General features: G+C 45.5%; 2 protein-coding genes across 3 annotated transcripts in view; both read right to left on the bottom strand.

Moving 5' to 3' along the window:
• The window catches only part of LOC115373388 (CUGBP Elav-like family member 3), a 30,060-nt gene extending 21,664 nt beyond the window's left edge, over positions 1-8,396 (bottom strand). The window contains exons 1-3 of the mRNA XM_030071749.1: positions 7,753-8,396; positions 6,567-6,816; positions 4,402-4,484 (exon numbers count right to left, since the gene is read on the bottom strand). Coding sequence (XP_029927609.1) covers positions 4,402-4,484; positions 6,567-6,711 — 228 coding nt within the window. The 5' untranslated portion in view covers positions 6,712-6,816; positions 7,753-8,396. The remainder of the gene's footprint in view (positions 1-4,401; positions 4,485-6,566; positions 6,817-7,752) is intronic.
• Positions 8,397-10,616: 2,220 nt separating this feature from the next.
• adamtsl4 (ADAMTS-like 4) overlaps positions 10,617-14,806 on the bottom strand; it is a 33,058-nt gene continuing 28,868 nt past the window's right edge. For both annotated transcript variants that reach the window (XM_030071736.1, XM_030071738.1), the window contains exons 13-17: positions 14,422-14,595; positions 14,157-14,336; positions 13,562-13,741; positions 13,278-13,425; positions 10,617-13,186 (exon numbers count right to left, since the gene is read on the bottom strand). In XM_030071736.1, coding sequence (XP_029927596.1) covers positions 13,056-13,186; positions 13,278-13,425; positions 13,562-13,741; positions 14,157-14,336; positions 14,422-14,595 — 813 coding nt within the window. In that variant the 3' untranslated portion in view covers positions 10,617-13,055. The remainder of the gene's footprint in view (positions 13,187-13,277; positions 13,426-13,561; positions 13,742-14,156; positions 14,337-14,421; positions 14,596-14,806) is intronic.

Raw genomic sequence — 14,806 nt, 5'->3', positions numbered from 1 at the left:
GCGTGACAGGTGTATGTGAAAGTCTATTCAAAGTCCTGCCATGTGTGTGAGTGTCCCTGAGGTGAATAGAGGCAACAGCTCTTTTGTCTGAGTCCAGCCTTTCTGACTCTGGTGACTAGAGGCTGAACTTTGACCTCTGACATCGGACACACGCTGCTGGCCCCCCCGCCGCCGCCTCCCCTCTGGACTAACAAGACACAACGCTCACACAAAACCTGTCAGCACTGTACCTGTAGGCTATAATCAGACACAAGTCCTGTGCTGTAAATCAGTGTGGCCTTGTGATAGTCAAGTATATTACACATCACATATATATGATAATGAGCATCATAAAATAGGACCTTGCCATGCAATGACCCTTTAGGAAGAGAGGGTGTTCTGACGACCGATATGTTCAAAACAATTAAATACACGTTAAATTCAAGGCTTTTTAAAAAAAAAAAAAAAAAAATGATCCTTTGCACGTACTGTACATGCGTCCCGAAACGTCTGTTCCTGTTCTGTTTATGCTAACGAGCGCTTGACACACTTTTAATTACATGCACCATCAAGGTAAGCCCCACAATTACACACAATTAATTAAGCAGATTTTTACCTCGTTGCATATTTTCCTCATTATCTCAGTTTGCAGCAACCACCGGCATGAAAATGTGCACAAAAAGGACAAAGGGGTAGCCCTGCCCCGGAAAACCCAAACGATGGCAACGCCAAAACGCCATAAATTTTCCAGTGCATGATAGAGCGCTGATATGTGACGGCTGAACGTGAGCTTTTTTCATCTGGAAGTTCCCACCCCAAGGGGATCTATGTACCACATCTAATACACCAAAAAAATCTCCACGCTACAGTGGGACTTGCTTGTGGTTCCACTGTTTAATTTCTCCCACTGTAACGAATGTCGACTTGCTCTCTCTCTCTCTCTCTTTCTATCGCACTCTCTCTATGGTTCCTCTTCCTCTCTGTGTCCAAATTAAACACAAGGCGCACGACACTCTGATAAGGCCATCTGTTCATCTCGCTCTCTTTCCCTCAATCCCTCCATCCTCCTTCCATTTTCCAATCTGACACTCTGCTGCCCCTGTTGAAGCTGGCGAGGGACGTTTGAGGTATAGTTCCTCTGCATCCCCCTGTGTGTCTGTCGCTCTCCTTTCATTCATCTACTGGCTGATTGGAACCGTTAAATCGGCGTTAAATCCCATCACCGAGTGACAGACAGGGGCGGCCACAACACTCCCTTGCATCAAACTCGTTACCAAATCTTTAATTGCTTGGCCACGGGTGTAAGAGAAACGCGGTGTGTGTCGGAGTGTGTGACGCCACGGTTTCATTAAAGTTGCATGCCGTGACTGAAATTCCACCAATGCCCGCGATTACGTGTGATCCCAGGATCCGAGTCCCCTCTCGAGCAAGGCGTACATGCACTCACACACGCGCGGAAAGAGACACACACGCATGTACACCTCGGCCCCCCCCTGCCCCACCACGAAACCAGGGTCTGACTATGAAAATGAGTTTGTGAGAAACTAATCATGCAGCTTAACAAGTGGAGCGAGGGAGGAGGGTGAAAGGGGGAGGAGAGGGAGGAGATGGGGGTGTGAAACGGTCAAAAGGGTCAACTAATCAAGAGGAGGGGAAATGAGACAAGGGTAGGGGAACTGGGAGGGGGGGTGGATGGAGATGGAAGGAGTGTGTGTGTGTGAGAGGGAGAGAGAGAGAGAGAGAGAGAGAGAGAGAGAGATTGACGCTAAGAGGAGGACTTAGGAGAAGGGTTATCATAAATGACTGTGAAATGAGAATCTGAGGAGGGAGAGTGAGTGCGCAGAGGAAAAAAAAAAATAAGTAGACGATAGGAGGACGGGAAAAAGGGATGAGAGAGGGATACCATGAAGAGATTTCAGTGGGGAGAGGAGCGAGCGATGAAAGGGATGGGGGTAGACGAGCGAACAAGAACATTCTGTAATATTCTACTGGGGCAGAGCAACTGGGAGACACAAAGGGAGGAGTTGAATGGAGGACAGAGGGGATTTTAGGGGAAAAAAATAGATAAATGGGGAGAGGAAATGGAGGGAGGGTTGGGGGGGAAAAAGAAAGGAGGAATATGGAAGAGATGGAAAGCAATTTTTTAGAGGGAGAAAAGAATGGGATAGGATATACGAGAAAGGGAGAGGGAGAAATCATCTAAGGTCATTTCCAAATCCAGTCAGGGAGGAGAAGGAGGAGGAGAAGGGCAGGCGGAGGCATGGAGAGGAGGGCAGATGGACAGAAAAGAGAAAACACGAGCTGGGATGAGTGAAGGGGCTGGTGCATGGGGAGGATCTTGGAAAAAAAAAACACTCAGTGGGCTGGGTTGTGTAGTGGCCTCCAAGCCATAACCATCGACGTAATGTTTCTTAGCTGTCCTGGTAGATCTGCGTTGATTCATCATCTGATACAGCAAATCATTCCAAAACCTCAATGTTTTGAATTCAAATAAAAGTCCACAGTCCGTGGGAGGCGAAGGGAAATCTGTGCTGGTAAAGAGGAAGAGAATGACTCACGAATGGCTTCTTCTCACTCTCTTCAATGGGGTGGGGTTGAAAACCGGGTATGTAGTTTCTATCTACAGTGAACTTCATTCCCATTAGCCTTTATCCACCTACTTTCCCTCCCTGATTCAGCCTTCCTCCCAGCACAGAAGGTGGGGTCAACGGGATGTCTTTATCAAATTATACTTCACATTCTTGCCAGCAAAATCATGACCTTCTTGGAGGAAATTTGGCTCAAACTGGACTGAACTGGGGATGCTATTTCTTTGATAGTGTTTCTCAATAATGATCAGCACTTATTGTAGAACCAACGCACGACAACCACACCCACATCTCAGCCCTCGTCTGGCTATTGCATGCTGGCTCTTCAGCATCTCCAGACTATTTATGAATATCCTTCACGCCTCTGTTTTTTTTTTTTTTTTTTTTTTTTTTTTTTCTGGAATATTAGTGATTGACTCTTTATTTGATAGTGCGTTGAAACAGGCATCCAGATCACTCTCTGGCTGAAAAGGACTAATAAAGAAATGCCAAACGGAAGACCAACAAACAAGCACAGAGGGAGAGACAGGTAAAGGGACAAAAGGACAGCATGAGAAAGATGAGGAAGGAAAGACAGCAGACAGTGGAAAGGTGATTTCCGTAGAAAGGTCAGACTCCTTAGTAGGCTCTAATTGGATAAACGTCAGTATTAACACTCTGTTGTTTGTACGTGTGAGTGTGTGTGTGGACACATGCAGAGAGAGGCAATGCTGCCTGCATGGAGGACCATTCGTGATTGAAATACATATGTATGGGTTTGTGCTTGTGTGTCTCAGAAAGTCTCCCCTCCCCCAAAGTTACAGCCTTTTCTCCACGCTCACCTCCTACCATTTTCTCACAGAGATCTTATCAACATCCTCGCCTGAGGAGAAGGTGCAGGAACTGCAACTCAGATCAGCAGCAGAGAGACGGAGAGAAGAGATAGATAGATAGATGGATGGATAGAGAGAGAGAGAGAATGAGAGAGAGAGCCTCAGAGATGGGGAGGGTATATTCACCACCCTGCTGAAACTGTTGCAAATCTGAGTTTAGATAAGGTTAGGGAAATGCGTCACATTTAGAAAGCGCATCCCACACTTTCACAGCGCTCCGTCTTTTTAGAGGAGAAGTGCGCAGGTAGCTCAGCACACTACTTCTGATGTGAAAGTAGGTTAAAAATACAAAATGTTCCAAAACAGTTACTGTAAAATCAGTTTTTTAACTGCAGTGGAAACCAGGTCAGAGAGAGAGAGAGAGAGAGAGAGAGAGAGGGAGGGAGGAAGGGAGAGAGCAGGGAGAGTGACAGAGAGGTACAGCCTATGAGACAGACAAAGAGCTCGCGTAGTGCCCCATCCATAATGAACAGCATCCTACCCCGGCCCAGCCACAGCACACGATCCCTCACCGGAGAGACTAAAGGCAGACTGGGATGAGACAAAGGGGAATGGCCACATTAATTACACACACTCTCTAGGTGGGAGCTATCATCGGGAGCCGGCGGAGGAAAGACACTGAGGGAGTGACAGAGAGAGAAAAGGAGAGAGGAATGGAGACCATAATGTTCGCGGAGTTCCCTGTGTGTGTGTCCAGAAAGAGTGTGTTTGTCCTTAGAAAGATGCCTGCTGGCTGCTGAGCTGTGTCACACTGTTAGTAATGGGAGCTAAACCTTTGCGAGCACACATCATCATGCACTGTTACACACTGACGTGTACGAGGGTGTGTGTGCATGGGACATGGCAGTGTGTGCATGTGCATGGAGGTTGGGCCTCTTGTGATATGATTGCTGCTTGTGCTCGTGTGTATTGTTGCATAAGCACGGCGCGTGTTCGTGCGTGTGTGTGTGATGTTCACTTACCCCTGGTAGTGTTTTCTGCTCATGTAGGGCGCTCTGGGCTTTCAGCGCTGACTCCCTCGCACAGTACGTCAGAAACGCACATCCTGTCAGACAGAGAGAGGGAGGGAGACAGAGAGAAAGAGAGGGAGATAGAATGAGAATGTGGGAAAGAGTGAGAGTGAGAGAAAGAGAGAGAGAGAGAGCAGAGGAGGATGGAGAAGAATGCTGAAATACTCGAACGGTATCACACAAGCTGCAGGTCAAACAGACAAAAACACACACACATTTAGACATATCGACAGACAGACACACAAATGACTATGCACATGCATGCACACACGCATACGGATGTAATATGTAAACAATCACACCCTTGTGAGGAGCTGTGTATCACACTTGCACACACACATACACACACACAGGCACACACAAGGACACACACACAATACAGACAGCCACACACTCTTGATTTGAATTTAATCATCTCCTGTGATTGTCTTTCCCTGTTTATCAGTCACCTACCCTGAATTATCACTTGGTCTAATGATCAATAACCCCCCCCCCAAAAAAAAAAAAATTATTCATGCACTTTTCTTGTACTTGACAACACCATGTTGATACACTCTAGAGCTGAGGGGGTCTAGAGCAGAGAGACACAGCACGGCACAGCACAGTTCAGAACGGCACGGCACAAGTCAGCACACAGGACAGCACCACAGTGACAGTGTGTGAAGGGCTAACAAGCCCCTGAGGAACGACAGGCTCAGCACAGTAAGGTTCCTGCCTATCCCAAACCACTATGCATGCCTCACGATCACTCCAAATACACTCTGTGTTTTCCTGTGTGCTGTACCTGTGTCTGTGTGTGTGTAGGGGGGGAGGGGGGAGGAAGCAGGGCTGGCTGGCCAGAGCTGTTTACTACACCTGTCACCAGCACTAAGACAACAAGATTAAGCAGCAGGTTAGCATCCCAGTAACATCTCAGTCAGGCTAGTGGAGATTCAGAGTAAAGATGTAGAAGAAAAGACGTGATGATTAGGAGGAAGAGGCAGCAATCGCTCAAATGTTCACACAGAGCCGAGAATGACTCAACATAACAGACACATAATACACAAAAAAGGACAGGGACATACACACCCACTCGCACAGGCATGCACATATGCACACCCACCCACACAGGCACCCACACACACATATGCATCTTACGCTCCATCTCATTGCTTTTAAGAGGGGCTTACTGTGGCTGTGGGGATTCTCAAAACAAGAGATTCTTTCCCGTGTCAACCAGGCTTACAGGCCCATTACACTGATTGGAGCATACAGCCTAATCTGGTTCATAGCACACAGGACCCCAGGTCACAGTGTGCGCGCGTGTGTGTGTATGTGTGTGCACACTACGTTTTATTGCTGATCTAGTGTTAGAACTAGGCATCACAGAGAGGTTGGCAGACGTACTCTATTCATTTGTGCTATAGTGTGACCATAGGGTCATACTCAGCTTAACGTGTTGTGTATGGGTACATGCACACACACACACACACACACACACACACACACACACACACACACAGAGAAATACGTGCATTCATCCAAAAGACATGATCAGGACACCATTTACCACAGTGAGAGGCTGACAGACGGGAACAAAACAAAGTAAAATCAGGAAAATAGAGACAGAGGAATCAGTGCATCTATCTACAAGACTGATCCTTCAGTTCTGTAGTTCATGACTGGGAGACTCTTACCAGTGTCAACCCCCATATGATAACTTTGTATATTTTCTACATTGGTATATAAACTACAATATTCACATATCTCGATAAAATGTTAAACTGAAACTTGATTCCTGGTATATTTTCCTGCACATGCATGCTTTAAAGCTTTTTGATGCCCAGTATATGTGTAGTGAATGAGTTCATGTTTGGCTGTGTTAGCGCTCTCGCTTTACAGTGTGAACAGGAGATGGAGACGAGAGTCAGTGTGACAGTTTCCATGGTGACATGTGACACTCAGCACAGGATGATCCACCCATCTATCTGCCTCACTGTCACAGATCTATCTAGCAATCCAGCAGCCCAGCAGCCCATCTATCTATCTGTCTATCTGTCTATCTATCTATCTATCTATCTATCTATCTATCTATCTATCTATCTATCTATCTGAGTTGTAAATATGATTAGACCAACCTTTGTGCATGCCAGTGTATTTGTCCTTTATCACAGTTAATTCATAGATCTTGCCAAACTGCTCAAAGATGGGCTTGAGGTCCTTCTCCTCCAGATTCCGGGGAATCTGCCCCACAAACAGCTTGATGGCGTCGGCCTCCTTCATCAGGACAGAGCAGAGAGGGCGACTGGGGGCCGCAGGGATTTGGGGACTGAAGGGATGTGGGCTGAACAGGTATCAGTGGAGAGGAGGAACCGAGGCCAGTGGAAGCTGGATGAGGAGCAAAGGGGAAGGAAAACAAAGACAGACCCTAATTAAAAATCACAATAATATTCCCCCAATACTCCTTTAGTGACTTATAGTGTGTTTGTGGTGTTCAATAGTGAGTGCGTAGTGACGTTACCATACTAGTAGGCTATATTTACCTCCTGTGTTATCACTATAATATTCTTATAATATTGCCATAGGTGCTGATAGTTTTGCTCTGATATTTGCACAGTATGGGCTTACCTTTTAAAAACGTATTATAGCATTACTAAAGCTGTTTTTATACTGGGAGAAAAAGTAAGAAGCAAACAACAAAAATAATAATATTGAGAATTCCCTTTTTTTCCCCCAAAAATATATAAATAAATAAAACAAACATAAATAATGCTCTAATTCAATTATATAAACATGCCAATTAGGCCTATAATAAGTCTACATATTTTATTTTTGCCCCCCAAAATGTAAAGAAACAGATTATTTACGTGACTTTATTGATTATTTATTGCCCACCCCGATGACAAAGGGCTCGAGCAGCTTCTCGTAAAACAATTATGCAAATGTTAATTAGCCAATCAAAAAACAATAATTGCACATTTCTTTCAATTAAATAGTTATCAGTTAAAAATATTGGTAATCGCGCATCACCTTTTGGTCAGGATAATGGGCATTCGGGTTCGCTATACATGAAAAAAACACATATAGAGTGATTGGGGGTAAATCATTGCTATAGAGCCCGTTTCTTTGTTTAGCCAGCTGTAGGTTACAGCATACACACTGGATGTCATGGGGCTCTCTTGCTCTTTGTCCGATCCCCCCCTCAATGTACACACACACACACACACACACACACACACACACACACACACACACACACACACACACACGCTCCAGAACAAAACAACATGGGAGCACATAGGCTAATTGCATGAAAGCTCTTACCGTTTTCAGAGGGCTCGTACAGCCAGACTCCTCTGTGCAAATCACAAATAAAAAGAGGGATGCGCTCCTCCGGTCCCCGTTGTCGTCCTCCTCAGCGCGCTTCACGTCCCGTCCTCCTCCCTCTGGATGCTCTCCGCTCTTTGTGCCTGCCGTCTCTCCCTCTCTCTCCTCCCCGGGATCTAGCGGGCAGCAGGTCGGATGGGCTGTGTTTTCACCCCCGTGGTGCTGGTCTGTCTGGAGCGGTGTTAGGGTCCCGGTCCCGGCGGGTATCGTCGCTCTACAAATCACAGCTTGTCACCGCTCCCTCTGAGATTACAGGCAACCTGTCCCCCCTCCTCGTCACGACTCTCTCAAATCCGGACCAAGCACCAAGCTAGGCTCTCACTCCAACTTCTGGGAAATTACAAAATGACAATAGGGGCCACCGTGCAGCCTGATTGTCTTCTCAATAAAGGGTAAACTTCCAAACAATTTCAACTTGCTTGGTCTTGGTGAACAGCCTCTTTCAGGTGAGCCGTTACAACCACAAAAATCGTGATTAAGAGATATTTTTACGCACTATTTGGCCAGTTTTTCCCCTTAAGAGGATCTATCCTTATGGCTAGAAAGCTTTTCACGTCCTATGCCGGTATCTCTCCTGCTCTCTCTCTCTTTCCCTCTCCCTCTCGCTCTCTGTTCCTCTATCTATTTAGCCATCTATCTCTCTCTATCTTTCTCTCTCTCCCTCCCCCTCCTCTCTGGTTGCCAGGTTGTGACGTAACATCCAGGCACCGTCAACAACTGTTCGCATTATTTACAAGAAAAAAACACGTATCTTTTTTCTCCCTCTCGTCGTCTTTTAATCCTAAAATCGTTAAACCAAAGCTTTAAGAGTTTTTGGCAACAGAGTAATTTTTTGAAGTATTTTAAAAGTAGTTTTAAGTGTGGTTTTGCGGTGACACGGATCCGGCTCGTTGTCAGACGGTGCCCGGCGCCGTGCGCGGAGCCGCCTATTGTTCTAGCCGCGAGCCCTGGCCTTGGTGCTGAAACCAAACGCTGCTGCTTCTTGACATCAAGCGCGCCGCCGCCACCGCCGCCGCCGCCGTGCACGCCGTCACGACTACTACAGCTGTTCACGCGTCCGCCCGAAATAACGCACGCACACACAAACACACACACACACACACAGAGAGAGAGAGAGAGAGAGAGAGAGAGAGAGAGAGAGAGAGAGAGAGAGAGAGAGAGAGAGAGAGAGAGAGAGAGAGAGCGCTCCGGGTTGGAGTTGGCCTACTTTGCAGCTATGGGCCTGCACTTTGTAAAAGCTCGCCGAAATTGGGCTATTTGAGCGGGAGATGTGTGAAAATGGCATTTCATTGAGCTGATGAGAGACGGGAAGAGTCGCTCCTCGTTCCGGGCATCTCAGCCTCTGATCCTTAACACGCCAAGCGCCAGATTACACGCTTTTATCTGCGTTATCTTTGTGGAGCGTGTGTACGTGGGGACAGCGGGAGTTGGAAGGAGACACACGCACGCACACACACACACACGCGCACACACACACACACACACACACACACACACGGACACAGAGACAGAGAGAGACAGAGAGAGAGAGTCATAGGGTTCAGGGTAATTTACTCTGAAAGGTCACCATCTGCCTCCTTCGCCCCGTGCCCCCTGAGCCACTGAGCCAGCACCCCCATCCCCCATATATACCCCCACACACAGCAGCCACACACACACACACACACACACACACACACACACACACACACACACACACACATACACATACACTCTCTCTCTGTCTTTCCTTTAAACACTCTCGCATGTGTATCACCGCACCACGGGGCTTCTTATAGACTCAGCACCGGCAGGGAAGACACGCAACGCCGGCGGCCCGGGGCGCAAACGGGCAGATAAAGTAAAGCGGGCAGCACGCCACCGGAATTCCCTCTTAAGCCTCGGTCCTCGTCTCTGGCGGGATGTAGCTCGCCTTGGGCTGCTGGTTAGGCCGCTATAGACCCACGGGCCGTCCCGGGATGTGAACCCCTGCTAGAGCTGGCTTACTCAGGTTTTCAGCTTTTACCCAAGTTAATGTGATGACGCGGGATGAGTAGGAACAGGAGTAGCAGCACTGGTCGGGAGCCGGTGCATGAAATAAATCAATGACATGCCTGTAATGTATATAAATGTTATACAGACACAAAGAACCTGCTCAGCCGACAATGACAATACTTGGTTTGCATTGTCTTACAACCCCAAATTATTGCAGTCTTTTTAAGATGACATTAGATAGTCCTGGAAAGTAGGCTGTAATCCTTAATCGTTTTATTTTATTTGAGAAAACACGAGTACAGCAAGCTTCCCATCCCACTAATAAAAGCCTGTCACATGCCAAACTAGATATTCAAAGTGGAAAAAAGGCATTTACCCTGCAGGCCGGCTCTGCCTTGTCATTCTTCGTGTCGCGGACAGTAAATATGAAACACTAGCGCCATCAGCTGGAGAAAAGTGGCTATAGGCCTATGTCAGAGATGAAGCAAGAGTAGGACTAGGGCAATTCATTATTTAAACAAATGTGAGCTGTGAGTTGCAGTCCACTTGTAAACATAATCTGCAGGCTACTTAACCCCAGAAAATTATAAGAAATGTTTAATACGTATCATGCATTCCAGTCCGATGGATCATTAGCCCATAAGCTCAGATTTTTATGTAAAAAGAAGAGAAAAACAACACAGGACATAGCACCAGCCCATTTCTCTTATGTATCATTTTTATTCAATATGAAGCTTTGTGATAGCAGTTTTCCCACACAGTTTTGCATTTTTTGCAAATAATAATAATTAAAAAAAAAAAAAAAAAAAAAAAAAAAAACTGTTCATTTCTCAATAATAACATTTTTATAAACTCTGGTAAGTAGTAACAAAGGAAATTTGCTACAGCTTTTTTTTTTTTTAAGAGAAAATAAATTACATGTTCTTTTGACAATAGATAAATTACTATCATTTTCTGTTTTTATATAAAATGTCCTTTTTTTTTTTTACTAAAAGCGATTAGAGACACAAGAATAACATTCAAAGCCACATTCATAACACATACACACATACATGCACACGTGCACACAAACATAATTCAAGAGTACAATAACATTTTCTTGTAAAATGCAAAATATGAATAGTTACATGACAGATGTGAATACATGTGGTTAACAGTCTACAACAACACATCTGATAATTCTACTCAGTTAAAAAAAAAACCATAGGGGCCTACATATGCTCAATGAAATAATAGACATTAAAACATATCTGACAAATGTACAATTTGCTCACCTTTGGGTGGGTCTGCACCAGAGTGTGAGCATGTGTGTGTGTGTGTATTTGGGTGTGTCTGAGGGAGGAGAGAGAGTAAGAGTGACAGAATCACAGAAAACTATGTGCTAAAGTGAATGCAGTGAGGTGAAGGCAGTTGGTCTTCAAAGCACCATTTTGACCTTTCAGTTGTAAGACACAAAGAAATGGCACATCTACTGATCAAGTCATATAGAGGGTGTGTGTGCATGTGTGTGAGTGTGTGTGTGTGTGTGTGTGAGAGAGAGAGAGAGAGAGAGAGAGTGAGAGACAAAGAGCGAGTCAGAGAGAAGAGAAAAAAGAGAGCGAGAGTAATGACTGTGTAATCATAAACATGCACAGGAGATGCCACTTGAGAATGCAAAATTTTCACTTTCAGGTCAGATGACAGTAATTGCATTTGATCCAAATCAACAAATCCAGATCAAGAGCAGTCTCATTAAAGGACTATTGTGAGAGAGCAGCTTTCTCAGTCTCTGTCAGAGTTAAGACTGATGGACATCGACTGACCAAAGAAATGGAGCAGTTTCTTCCATCAGGCTCGATCGTTCTGGTATTACAAACCCTGGTCGGACAGATTCATCTCATCATGCAGGTGATGATGGGTGCATGATGGAGGCGAGGAAACAGAGGACGTAAGGCTTTTTTTTTTTTTCTTTTTAAACCACATCACTATTGTCATTCCACTGTGATCATCAAGACACTAACTGAGGCCTGTCCTCTATGCCTGTGCACAATCAACTTCATGGTTTTTACAACATGAGAAACTCTTTTCTGCATTCAGCAAAGAACAGGCATAAGATCAGTTTCATCACAACTCCCCCCAATCTTCGTCATATATTCAGAGGGAAAGGTATCGCTACCATCAGGTGCAAACTTTGTAAATCCAATTTGAGCAATTATCATGTTTTAACTTAAACTGAGGGATGACATCCTCCTATTTGAGTTGAGAAAGATATATGATACTTGAACTTATGAATCCTATCCCAATCTACCGGATAAAATGAAGAATGCGTGGCTGTCAAGCTAAAAACATCAGTTTCTCTTAGTTTCCAAGAAGTTCATATGTGGAGATGGGAGGTTTTCACCTGACAACAGCAATATGACATTTCCGTGAATGTGTCTTGGGCCTGCTGTCTATCCTTGTTCAACATCCCATTTCAGATTTGAGACCGTCCTCTTTGTTTGGAAATCAAACCTCTGTCTTCCTGCTCAGATATATTTGGTCACTTACTGCCATGGTTACCCCATTCCTTTGGTTCATCTGTCCAAATATTCATATGAACAGTACGAGGACACTTCAGGAAATATTTTTGGCAAACAACAGTCATATAATAATTATGTAAAGGAAACACTTATAGCTTAGTTGGGGCAGCCACTGAAGCTCAATGGGACACCACAGTGTACTGAAACGCCTCGTCCCAGTAGATCTTCAGCATATAATACGCAGTATATACATTTTATCTAGCACACGTGTGTTTGTCCAACACTTCTTTTTATAATTAGTGGTATGTAGAGCTGGAGGAATCTTGATAATGCTAGTTTGGCTGCTGAAACACAGCTTTGCCAGTAGGAACCTTCCACTACAATCTCCCAGCCATAGAAACAGGCTTCCTAGAGTGGAAATCACAGTGAATGCATCTTTTAGCCCAGTATGATGCGCTATGCACCTGTTGAAGCTGACACAGACAAATGTGGAAGCAAGATCAGAGGAATATGCAGTTCTGGGTGACATTAAAAAATAAAACTGTACGCAAGAAGTTGGGGGAAAAGAATTGCTTCTGTCACAGTGCTTTACCTGAACAGTCAGGAGAGAATATGGCTAAAGGTTATCTGAATATCATGCCATCACAGGGATTATGTCCACTCTGGGCTGTCAGTTTCTACTGACTGGCTGTCCCTGTGGCGATCAGCACTTTGACACCTAATCTCTGACCCCTTGCAAACCTCGGCGGCCCGTGATTGGCTGGTTGGTCAGTGCCTCTTAGTGCGCTGGGCGCTCTGGGTACACGAGGCACAGCAGGCAGTCTTGTAGTAGGAGTAGACACACAGCCTGGCCTGCACCACCATCACACAGTTATGACGTCTGTCTCTGCAGTTTTCATCTGTGGTAAGACAGGAGAAAGAGAGGTCAGTGGAAAGACACACACACACACATAAAAACAGCAACACTAAAACACATCAACACACACTAACCTGCAACCTGTGGACTGCAGGGTATTGTGTTGCAGATTTGCTCCTGTTCAGGTTTGGTGGTGGAATCACAATCATGGCTGTGCTGTTTGTCCGGTGTCAGACACCGTACCTCCCTCATCTGCAGGCCCTTTCCACAAGAGCGGGAACACTGAGGAAAAAGAGAGAGAGTCCATTTGTAAATGATATAAATACAGATCTAAACGCAACAACTTTTTGATTTTGATTTTGTGCGAGTGCTCTATCTATTCATTGCTATTTCTAAAAGACTGCTGCCCATCTCTCACCGCGCTCCACTCTGTAGTGAACCACTGAGGCTGACACTCGCCCATCTCACACTCCTGGACCGCGGGAGGTTTGTCCAGATTAGCGCACTCACTGGCCGGGACGACGGTGAAATCATTCCCCATTTTTTGGACACAAATGATGTCCCGTCGCTGAGTTCCATTTCCACAGGGAACATTACACTGAAAGCAGAACAAAAATCAGTCGCATACCTCAGAAATGCAGAATTTCCTATTGAAGGAGCGTAAAGTTTCTTATATGTAGTTTCTTTAATGAGCAGGAGACAATATGCAAGACAAAAAATGAGTAGGTGGAATGAAACCATGGAAAAATCAAGGTCCTTGACACCTTAAAAAAAAAAAAAAAAAAAAAAAAAAAAACTCACTATGATTTGCATCAATAAAAAAATCATATTGTAGAAGTTGAAAATAACCACCCCATACCATAAAAGACAGAATATAAGCAAAAAGAAAACAAAAGCACATTTTAAACTTAAAATGCAGCAATACACACACCTCACGACTGCCTCAGTCAAAATTTCCTCACACCTCACTCTAATTTTCCTCCATCTACCTGCTGTCTGTCGCTCCGTCTCACCTGTGTCCAGGGGCTGCTGTACCACATGGTGGTGGGCACACAGGGACCCGCGTTGCAGGCCTTCATCTCGGCTGGTTTCTCCACCGTACAGTCTCCCCCTCCTTCACCCTCCCTGCCCCCTCCTCGTGTCAGACACACCACCTCCCTCTTCTGCACCCCGGGGCCGCACTGCGCTGAACACTGAGGGACACACACACAAACGGCGTTAACGGTCACCACAAAGCACCTGTGTGTTTCCTTTCCTTTGTGCATGTGTGTTACTCACAGTGTTGGACCAGTTGGTGAAGTACCAGTTGGTGACACAGGGTCCCATGTTGCATTCCTCAGTCCCTTGTGGGCGGAGCCTGGAGTTGCACTCCTTGTCATTGACCACACTGCCGTGGTCACTGACACAGCGCACACTCCGTGTCCTCTTCCCTAACCCGCAGTCCACCGAGCACTGTGACCAGGCGAGAGACAGAGACAGACGGACAGAGAGAGAAGGACAGAGGAGAAATAGACAAAGGGAGACAGTTAAATTAAGGGATCCAAAGTAAGAGCCATACCAAATAAACCTTCTCCCTTTATCTCTATCACTGCTTACAGATACATTCATGCAATTACACTCAGTGTCCCAGATGCAGATGCATGCATGTGTTCAATTCCATGCA

The sequence above is a fragment of the Myripristis murdjan genome, chromosome 16, assembly GCF_902150065.1.
Source record: "Myripristis murdjan chromosome 16, fMyrMur1.1, whole genome shotgun sequence".
In the NCBI taxonomy this organism is placed as follows: domain Eukaryota; kingdom Metazoa; phylum Chordata; class Actinopteri; order Holocentriformes; family Holocentridae; genus Myripristis; species Myripristis murdjan.
This window is presented reverse-complemented; position numbering and strand designations above follow the sequence as displayed.